General features: G+C 43.4%; 1 protein-coding gene across 1 annotated transcript; it reads right to left on the bottom strand.

Annotated features, from left to right (window-relative positions):
* Nucleotides 1-6,053: 6,053 nt before the first annotated feature.
* On the bottom strand, nt 6,054-7,721 carry NKX2-8 (NK2 homeobox 8). The gene is made up of 2 exons (XM_034769998.1): nt 7,559-7,721; nt 6,054-6,592 (listed from the first exon to the last, which is right to left on the bottom strand). Exons 1-2 carry the CDS (start codon nt 7,719-7,721, stop codon nt 6,054-6,056), a joined length of 702 nt encoding a protein of 233 aa, XP_034625889.1.
* Nucleotides 7,722-11,186: the final 3,465 nt, after the last annotated feature.

Here is an 11,186-nt window from a genome sequence, read left to right as displayed (position 1 = left end):
GATGAGTGCTTTCCCAACTCTTGCTCAAGATACTATCTCTTGATACTGACAGTTTTGCCAGTTACTGTCCTGTATATAATCTTCTGCTGTTTGAAAAAAAGGTTAAGAAGGCTGTGGGAAAGTAATATTGGTGTAATCTATCTACAGTCCTCTGATTTTTCTTGTCCCCTGTCAATCTAGGCATAGGTATGGATATGGCAAGAAGGTACACTGCTCCCATAGGTCAATGATCTCTGCCTAGTGATGGACAAAGGCTAGCTGTCCCTGGTGAACTGTCAGCAGCTTATAATGCCATTGATCAGAAATGTTGTTCATCCACTCTCCTCTAGTACACTACTACTACTACTACAGTTTTATGTTTTTGAGTGGGCCCCATTCCATCCTTTGTGGGAGATTGCTCAGCTGATATATTTGCTCTCAGATGAATTTCAAAATGTGAGTAAAGGCACTAGGTGATTAAGTGAAGCTGTTTGAGCCTACATGGCATCAATGATTCCAATGGCACTTGGTTATACCTCTGACCTTCATCTGATCTAGATTATGTTGTCTTTGCTTTACCATTGTCTGATCAAGACAGAAGCTTGGAAGAAAGCATTCTAACTGAAGCTCAATACATTTAAGATGGAAATGGAAGTAATGCTGGTGAGTGAGGAGAAACATCTAGAAGAGAAGGAAAACAGAGTATCTGGCCTCTAGGTTAAGGGATATGTCAGAGTACTGTTAAATAAGGCTCACAGTCTGGAATTGATGGGATCCTCAGCTGTTCCTGGATTTTCAAGTAGCAGCAGTAGCTACGAATGCTTTTTCCAACTTGAGTCTGGTTAAGAGTTTTTACCTTACCTCTTGGATGTGGTTCTCACCACTGCTATCCCAGTTTCATCACCTCCAAACTGTATTAGAGGAATGGGATTCCTCTGTAGACCACACAGAAATTTAAGCTATTGTAAAATAACTTAACTTCGAGTATTTAAGACTTGGATTCCTCTATAGACTACAATAGTTACCAGTTTGTTTCTGCATGCAATACAAAGCACTGCTGTTTCCCTGAGCACCATTTTAACAATTGTGATCAGCTGGGATATTCTCCCTAACAGTCCTCAGGTTGCAGCTCTAGGGAGCAGGGGGCAGGGAAGTTAGTGGAGAGCCCTCAGCTCTGGAATTTGCTTCATTCATAACAAAGTCTGAGTTTGTTAACCAAGACATATTGCAAGACAGACTTATTCACTGGAGCTTTCTCCAAGTAAGTGATAAAGGTAGTGAGTTTCCTTTGTGGGTTGAGGAATTCTGTTTTTGAGGTTACCATTGTCATTTTTTATCTTTTGTGGTGTTTTAAATGTATTGTGAATGCAGCCAGAGATTATTAATAGCCACACATATAAACAGACAAATGCATTATGCTATAATAAACCATACCAATAAATATGCACTAAATAATATATGTGCACATTTAAAACGATTATACATTCTCTGAAGGTTAATTCTAGTGAGTTGTTGTAATACCTCTGGTGCTAGTCCAGAGTCAGTAACTTTTGCTAGTGATTTCAATGGGAGCAGGAGCAGGCCCTTAGATAGCTAAATAAGAATAAATATCCAAGAAGGATTTTTGAAGTTTTTAGCAATACCAATTACGGATTCAGTATCACCATTTAAAGCCTGATTCTGCCACCTTTACTAATTTGTTTCAGTGGAACTCCAGATATGTGTGAGAGATTAATCGATCTCTGGCGGACAGATTTTTTAAAGAATTTAGCCATTAAAAGATGCAGATAGGCAACTAGTTTTTTTCTGCGTGCAGAGGTGGAATTTTATTTTTACTTGTCAGCAGATGCCAACTTTGATGCAAAATAAGACTAAAAACATCATCAACATTCCTATTAGAAAACCCTGGAAGGCAGAGAGAGATTCAAATCAAATACCTCTCTCCATCTAATTACAGCTATCCACATATATAAAAGATGGGTTAACCATTGGTTAAGTTAGCAATTAACACAATATAGAATTTTCCTTACAGTGACTATGAAATTTCTGGTTTCAGAGTAGCAGCCGTGTTAGTCTGTATCCGCAAAAAGAACAGGAGTACTTGTGGCACCTTAGAGACTAACAAATTTCTTAGAGCATAAGCTTTCGTGGACTACAGCCCACTTCTTCGGATGCATATAGAGTGGAATAAATATTGAGGAGATATATATACACACATACAGAGAACATAAACAGGTGGGAGTTGTCTTACCAACTCTGAGAGACCAATTAAGTAAGAGAAAAAAAAAACTTTTGAAGTGAAATTTCTGATTTTAGAATTTTTTCTAAGGAGGAAACTTCTTTCTTGTCCATCTCCAGCCTTATCCTATTATTAAGTTGATGGCTCCCTGGGTGGCTTTTTTAATATATTATTCCTCTTTATTACATTTCAGATGCCTATTTTTTGTAATTTATTCCTGCTTTTAATTAGATGCAGCAATTAAATGCTGTTTTATTACACTACATTTTGCCGTTAAAGTTCTCACTGTGCAACCATCACCATCATTCACTTCCACAAATCATGCAACCTTATGCCATCCCCCTTAATAATCTGTGAATTATGCCTTCCCTACAAATCTGAGACTTTTATAGGTGCTGTGCAACGTTCAAAACTGTGTCTTGTTATATGCAACCAGTGCCTATTTAAGACAATACTTTAATTAAATGACTCCACTGCAGTCTGTCTGTGACACAAAGGGAGATAGATAAATAAAGCAGCCCTTCCACTTTGCCAAAGGAATTTGGTCCTAAAATAACCAAGGTAGGCTTTCTAATGTATAGTGATAATATAAAGGTCAGCAAACTTATAGGAGATACTTTAATGCATGTGTGATGTCCACCTTAAAAGAACATCGAACTTGGAACTAAGTAAAGGGAAGGCCCTAGGTGTGAAGCGAATGGGTTCTGGGATCGATTATTTCAATGGTGCTCTCTCTGGGTTTTTTCATTTCAAATAACTAAATAGTTCCATTTTCCCATCAGATCGTGCTAGAGAATTGTGTCTCTGAGAGATAAAATGTAAAACACCATGTGCAGTTTCAAACATACCTTTGACAAAGTCTATTGCTTGAAGCCTCTGCCCCTCTCCCCTCCCCCCAGCAATCATTTATTATAAAGGCGTTTTATGATACAAATTTGATAATCTCCCATACACATTGGCACTGTTCTAATTGGAGTTGTAAGCCCATAAAATTCGAGCCCTTTGTTTTCATGAAGGCCACAAGGTTTTAAAAGATACCATTGTCCCGCCTAAAACCCATAAAATTGTCACTAGGGACTGATTAAACAGTCCTGAATCGAAACAGTGCGGATTTTGTCTAGGTCCTTTTCAAGCATAACAATGCTCTTTTCAAGTCCCAAGACAAAAGGAGGTTTAAGGAGCCATTCTCTGGGAGATTCTTCTAAGATAACCCCATCCATATGGAAGACAAGGTGGCCAGCAGCTGAGACAAAAAAAAAAAAAAAAAAAAAAAAAAGGGGGGGGGGAGAAGGGAGGGAAGAGAGGGGGGAAACAGGTGACGAGACAGGGCCATCCTACGTGCTCCATCCAGGACACACAAGCCCTTCTGCACTGCACTCTGCACCTCACTACGACACACGTCCTGAAATCACCACCCGCACCCAGTTCCTCCCTCCGGGCTGGGCCCAGAGCGGTGTCAATGGGCTTTTCTTGGTGCATCTTTTGAGGGACTTGGAGATGATCTAACCGCTGATCTGATGATTGAAAGGGGGCGTTCGCCGCCCAATTCACCAGGAAAGTGGCAGGAGAGAATGGGACGGGCGCGGCTTGGAAGTCAGAAAATAAATCTCCGGAGAGGCTAATTTCTTCACCCAAAGCCTGCTATGGCTAGAAAACGAGTCTGGGACCTGATCTCACTCAGTCGAAGTCAGTGGTGTAGCCCCCATTGATTTAAACTGGAGTTGAATGAGGTACCTATAGGGTACATCGCCGGACGCTCCTAGGTTAGACAAAGCAGACACACAGGATCAAAATTAATCCCACGCTGAGCGAAACCCGCACATTTTCTAGGAACGTATTGCTTTGCGGAGAATTAACCGCTGTACAGCGGTTCATGCAGCTAACTGCACTCACAGAGCGAGCAAATGGGTATTTGGGAGGGCTGCAGACTCAGAGCGAAATCAACAGCAGGTGGTTCAGTACTGCAGATATTTTAAGCCGCATCTAGCATTTTTAAACCCATCAAATGATTTTTGGTTGGTTGGTTTGGTATTTCAATGGGTATTTAGCCTAAAGACCGCGGGATCGTGCTCTTGTCTACTAATGCTCGTGGAAAAACTATGAACGAGTGAAATAATACTGGTAAATCCCTCCATATCCCATTGCTCGAATAGTATTAAGTGAGCAGCCTCACTGGTGTAAATGATGACGTATCCTTTATATGGGATTTAATACAGTTTAAAATCATTGTAAGCGAAATCCACGTAGGAGAAAACTGGCCAATTGTTTTTAAAAGATAGCTAAGGTGTGTGTGTGTGGGGGGGGGGTTGTTTCCACATGCCCAACCCATCCTTCTCTGCTTGGACAACGTAAATTGCACTTTAATTTCCCCTTAGCTTGTCAGTGCCGATTCTTTTAAAATTAAGCTTGACCCTGTTACAACTGTCCATCGGCAGAGCAATGAGGAGAGGTTTTAGGGGTGAAGGTTTAGTGCAGACACGGCCACGCATTTTAACTTCTCTCGCGGCTCTGATGTGAAGCTCCTCTCTCCGGCAGCATTTACTCTGCAGCTACCCTCATCGAACTTGTGTAGATGATGTGTATCTTGCTCCATCAAATGTGTCTCTATTTTCTATGCAAGATGTACGGAGCCCTTCTGGGCTATTTACACAGACAAAGCTCCTGATGAAGCGAAAAGGGAGTTTTGTCTGAATCGGGACAACAGGGACTGGGCTAATATTTCAGGAATCTTTCCCAAGATTCTTGGTAGGGCAACTGCTTGCATTTGAAACGAATAAATCCAATGGCATAATGCCATTCGTATGTTACAATAAGATGTATTCGTTTGTCCTTAAACATTTTCAAGTCTGTGGTTAGCAAAGGAAAGCGCACTTATTTTGGATAATCCTTTCATACTAAAAATATTACAAATATACCGTGAGCTGTAAGTATAATTCTGAAGATTTGCTTGAAATCCTGAGACGCTATAGCCTGGATCCTGTTTTGAAAAAAAAAATGATGGAAATTGGTGAAAATATGTCTGTGCAAATGAGACTGAATTGCAATAGGTATCATACTCTGTAGCTGGAAACAGAGATAGGTAAAACCTAATCGGGAAATAACAAGCATTTAGTACATTAAAGAAACATGAGACCTCATTAGACTCCAAAAATCATAGCCCCAAGTGAATGTACAATAGACTAATTTAAAAGGGATTTTGGGGGGGTGGCAGGTATAATAACGTCATCAGGTTTAAAGTTAGGTGTTTGTAGCAAACTTTGTGTTTTACTGGAGCATGAGGGTCAAGTACAATGACAAACATGTAATTTCTTTAGCACATTTAAGAGAAACTTACTCTTCATCACACAACGGATAAGCTAAAGGTGAGATCCAATGTTCAAAAAGACACTTGTCCTGGCGGATTTTATTTGCCAAAAAAAAATCGGTTTATTAGTCACTGGAAGAATAATCTATTTTAAAATAAACTATTTTAGGTACAAACCACTATTGTGTGTATTTATTTTACAAATAGCCTTTCGAATGGAAACAGGAGTCGCATAGGATTTAAAAATATAATTGTTTTCTCATCCATCCTCTAAAACGGATGCCCCCAAAGGAAAACAAAACACATCCTTGACTAGCCATGCTCACAACGTGCTTGAATAAAACAAAACATCCCTAGGTTGCATCCCAAATACCAGCCTACACTGCGGATTCGCCTCCCTTGTGGATCCACCTGCAGTTTCATCCCAGATTCTTGATGTAGGAGCTTGGGGCAACGAATTCGCTTTGATTCTTGAATTTTTGTTTTGTTTTGTTTTTTGTTCTCAGTTCAGCTCAGGAAGGTTAGGCAGCATCACCAATTCCAGGAGACTATTGCAGGGTGTGCTAAGCGTTGGTAGGCAGGGAAGAGGCTCAGGGCAGCGGCGGAGCTGGGCTGGAAGGCTTGGTATCCTTGGATTGTGAAAGCAGTTTGTGTGTGGCAGCCCAGCTTGTCCTGCGCCGCTGCCGCTGCCGCTCCCGGGCTGGTGGTACAGCTCTGGCACGGTTTGCCATCCCTGACCAGCACTGGCACCACGACTCTCCGGAGCAGAGGGGGCTGGCTGAGTTCGGTGCTGCAGGACCCCTCCGTTTTAGCCCTTTTCATTTTGTACCTGTGGTTCTGGAACCAGATCTTTACTTGCGTGGGGGTCAGACTGAGCAAATGGGCCAACTGCTCCCGTTCCGGGGCCGAGAGGTACCTCTGCTGCCGGAACCGCCTCTCCAGCTCCAGGGTCTGTGCCTTGGAGAAGAGCACTCGCCTCTTTTTCTTTTTCTCGGCTTCCGGGCCGTGGGGCGGGTGCGATCTTTGGGTGGAATCGGGTAAACTCGTTTCTGGACCGCTCTCATCCGAAGCTGGGGACAGCAATAACAGTGGCACGGTTAGAGGGAGAGCAAGGAGCCGCCGCCACCAGGCTCGGGTACCGATAGCCCCACAAATAGATGGGGAAGGGATGCTGGTGTGAGCAAGGTGCTCCTGGGTCATTCTGATTGGAACAGTGAACGCCACCGTTGTTTAAAAGCCCGAAAGAATTCTAGTAGAAACCAGGAGATTCGATCTAAAATCCCGATTTGGGAACAAATTAATCCTAAAAGAAAGGATTGCCTAGTGTAGCCACATATAACAGCTGTATTGTGTGCAAGATCGAATCTCTGTGGATGTACAATATGTAAACCCTGCAGAGGTTACTATAATGTGTATATCGGTATGCCGTAAGGTTATTATAACAGCGACCCTGTTTCTTTCAATAATTTTTGTTCCTGTATCTCTCTTTGTCTGCAGCTCCGTTACTTTAATATGAAGCATGGGTCGGGGGGATACGTTATTTTTTGTGTAACGTCTATGCACGTATCATAATCTATAAAAGTTACAGCTTAATAATAAATACACGCATACTTGTGTATATGCATATTTCTACCCACACTTGGATTCTATTAGGCTACCCGCGGTTTATATGTTGTACGTGGGTATAGATTGAATCTCAGAGCACGTGTATTAGATTTGGAACCTCCCCACTATATATAGAATTGCAACAAGAAAAGAGAAGGACAATTCTGATAAACTTTAAAGCTTATAGTGTGTATATAGGTGAGCATTTACATACATCTATAGGTGCACCTATACGCATATCTATCTTTAGATCTAATTCTCTATATCTACCTATATGCCCTTAAGCGTGTTGTCAGTATTTTCCTGCTGTTTTATTGCTGCAATTCAATCAGTGTTCTCCAATAAATCCAGTCTGGCTCCTGCGGAGTGTTGAATTGGCCCCGGTAAAAAGGTATTTTACGCTTGCGAGGTCCTGTTTCTTTCATACTCACACAGATAATGGTTTCTGTCGCTTTCGATCCATTCCCCGTACGGCGAGCTGGCGTACTTCCCCGACGGGTGGCGATCCGAGTCCGGCTTGCTGTTGTTAGCATCCTGCTCCGGTAAATCCAAAATGCTCCTCACAGTAAAACTGATCCTGCCAGCTGTGGCCATTGTAGGGTCGGCCGCCTTTGCCGCAAACTCTCCCCGAGCTACAAAATAACTGCGCCAAGCTACTCGGGAACCTGCGGGCTCAAGGGGATGCTCGCTCCATCCCAGCCGAAGCCCAAATATTAGTGTCGTTTACAGAGGTGCCCTGTTTATATAAACAGTCCCGCACTGCAAACACTGCCCGCTTTCAAACCGTCCCTGTCTAGGGGATGCTAAGTACCTGAATTAGTCAAGTGCTAAAGCTCTAATGGGAGTAGGTGTAACCCCGCCGAGAGAATAACCCGTTACCTCCCAAAGACAGCAGGAAACGGGCTTCATCATTACATATTCTGTCTGATTAGCCCAAAGTGGGGACAGATAATGGTAATTGTTAGCAGTGAATAACATCTTGGGTGGTATGTGGTGACCAACAACCGCCCCCCTCCATACACCACCAAAGCCACCACCGTCCCTGCTAGCGCAGGAACATCCACAGAGCTTGGCCAGCCCCCCGCCCGCCCGCCCCAGGCAGGAATTTATTCATTATTGGTTTTATTCCTGGCCTTCATTTGGCTCGTTCACCGCAGCACATGGAGCTAGCCCCCAGGCCCCTGGCAGGTTTGCTAAGCCACCGGGGCTGTTCCACACCTCGAGCCGTTTGTTTCCACTAGAAAAATGGGTCCGCTCTAGGAAACACCTTCACTCCCGTCAGGGCTGGATTTGGATGTCTGCTCCTGCCTTTCCAGGGCTCGTGTAAACTTGGGGGGGGGGGGCGCAAAACCTTGCAGGAGAAATGGCCATTTCAGACAACGAGGAGCTATTTTTAGCATCATGTGACATTGCAGAGCTCCACCGTCTGATCTCTCACGCCAGGCATGGCAGTGACCGAAACCCCCGCCGCCGGGAAAGCGAGAGACGCGAGCAGGCGCAGGGTGGGGTTGGTTTGTTGCGGATGGACGCAATTTAAAAGGGACGGGGCCAAGGTAAATCGCAGGAGCAAACTCTCGCTCTGAAGCAGGTCTGTTCTGAACCACGCGGCCGGGCGAGGCACTAAAGCGCGGCGGTTTCATCTGACAGATCGACTTTCTGGTGTGTGTGAAACTCGTGTAGGAATTTTCTTTGGCCGCCGCCCTGCAACACTGAAGTCATCGGGGGTGTTTTCAATCGACTTCAATGTCTCGGCCTTGAAAAGGCTTCAGTGTAGGAGGCAAATGTAGCCTTTTCACATATACATTCAATGTTCAATGTAGCCTTTTCACATATACATTCCCTTAGCAGGTATCAATCAAGCCAGCGGGCATTGTCTAACTTTGTGCAAACTGGTATTTTGAGAGAGACTTTAGGTTCAAAAGAGAGGCCCAGTCAGTTTTTCATACGTTAAATAGCAATATGATAGGCCTGAGCCTGTAGTCTGAACTGCATGATCGAGCCATAAATAATCGAAGCTCACCAGTTTGGGGTCAAGCCCCTTCCCCCCGCTTCTGGTTTAAATCGGTGAGATTATTCCCCGTATTTCCATCGCATCAAACCAAGCGATGGTGGCTCGCACCCCAGCCAGAGCAATCCCACGTGGCTGTGAGTCACAAACCGCTCTCCCTGCCTATGGCGAGCTTATCTCCAAGTGATCCCCACCCGTTGGAGCTGGTGTCGCACCAAGGACGGAGAGAAACGTACAAGTCTGGCTCCTGGTAAATAGAGGCAACAGGGGCCCTTTATGAAAGGCGACACTTCCTTTCCCAAGCAGCGCTCCTTTCATTTGGACCGCGTCAAAAGTACAAACAAAGCAGCAAGATGGGTTAAAAAGTGAGTTCCAGATTATGCCTGTGAAACATACACGGTCATATTTACATACTAGCTTAATATCTGGCTTGTAATGTTTCAAATGTGCCTGTATACACACCAAACAAATGCTCCACTACCCCTGATATTAACCCCCCACCCCACTGCTCCGGGTATCGCTTCTGGAACCTACACTAGATAGGGAAAATGTAAATAGAGCGATAATGGCAAGGGAACAAGACAGATTTATATCTGACAGATTTGTGGGCTAGATGAACAGGGCCCAAAGCTCCCTTTGGCCAACTTCCTGCATATTTCTTGGAGACTGGACAGGCTCCATATAAAAGATTCCCAGGCCATGATTATTGGAGCCACCTATCAAGCGTGCCTGGTGACAGTAGTTATCTTCCCTGTTCCAAGATCAGCCTCCCAAACGTCCTGGGTGGTCGGACCGAGGGGAACACAAATACATGCCAACTGCTAGCCTGTGAACAAAGGGGAAATGTAGCCCTATGTCCTGGACCTGTTGGAAGCATTTGTTCCAGTCAAGATTTTGCATTTGTTCAGATCTGGAATAATAGGTGATTGACGCCTCCTCACAATGTTCTTTAACTCTCCGGGATAAATCGGAGCTTGTTTCTTGTTGTCATGGTTTTCAATAGGGTTCAATGGGATTTGAACCACTATCGACTCTGCTTTACGTCTACTGCAGCCTAGTCCATACAAATTTATTAGTTATGTCTTTTTAAATGAGATTAAATTGAAATGCCTTGCTTTCCCTTCATGGAACAGCTCATTCCTAGATAGGTGGCCCTGTATCTCCTAATCATTTTAATCCCAGCAGAGATCCATAAACTGCACTCGACAAGGTATGTATAGTAAAATGTGTATTGTATTGTGGCGCTCCCGAGCTATGACTGATAACAGCTTACTGGTAGTTTGTAATGGATTCAGATCCCTCTGCAAACAAAGCAATGAGATTATACTAAAAGCATATTTAATATGTCGGGCCCTGGGGCCATACAGAGGCAACCAGTAGTGCTAGTACCAATGAAGCGAGGCAATATGTTGAATTGGAGTTGTAAAGCCCCCACCCAAATAAAAGACACCGAAAAGTATTTATTAATATCTCGCCCCCGAATGCAAACATATTCCTACTGCGCTGGGGTTTTTTTGGAGTTCACAGAGGCACACATTTGTACTGTAGTCAAGGTGGCTCTTAAATGAAGTTTGCCAAGCACCCTCTAAAGAAAGTGTAAAAAACTTTGTAAGGGAAAAAAGTCAGGAAGAGAGAAAGAAAGTCTCTACTTCAGTGACCTCTCTTAGCCTTTTAATCTATTTAACATCCTAAGCCCACACTGATGTGTAGAAATAAGTAAATGGTACTCTTCAAGCCTTAAGAGCTCTTCAGCATCAAATATTTGCTCTTACTCTTAGAGTTTTCTCAAATAGCACAAGAAACGGTCTCCTTATAACAGTTGAACTGTCTAAATATACCTACCTTTTGTTATCTCTTCGGAATATTTGGTTTCAAAGGAAAATGTAATAACCTCAAGTGTATTATGGCTTGTTTTGATTGGGATCTACTTGGATACATTTTAAATTCTGCGTCTCTCTCCCTTAGTTTTAATGTCTCCTATCTCAGATTTCCACCTTCAGCTAGAATAGTTTTTTATGAGCATTTAAACCACCGAGATATATAGCCATTTA

Source organism: Trachemys scripta, chromosome 4 (assembly GCF_013100865.1).
Source record: "Trachemys scripta elegans isolate TJP31775 chromosome 4, CAS_Tse_1.0, whole genome shotgun sequence".
Lineage (NCBI taxonomy): Eukaryota > Metazoa > Chordata > Testudines > Emydidae > Trachemys > Trachemys scripta.
This window is presented reverse-complemented; position numbering and strand designations above follow the sequence as displayed.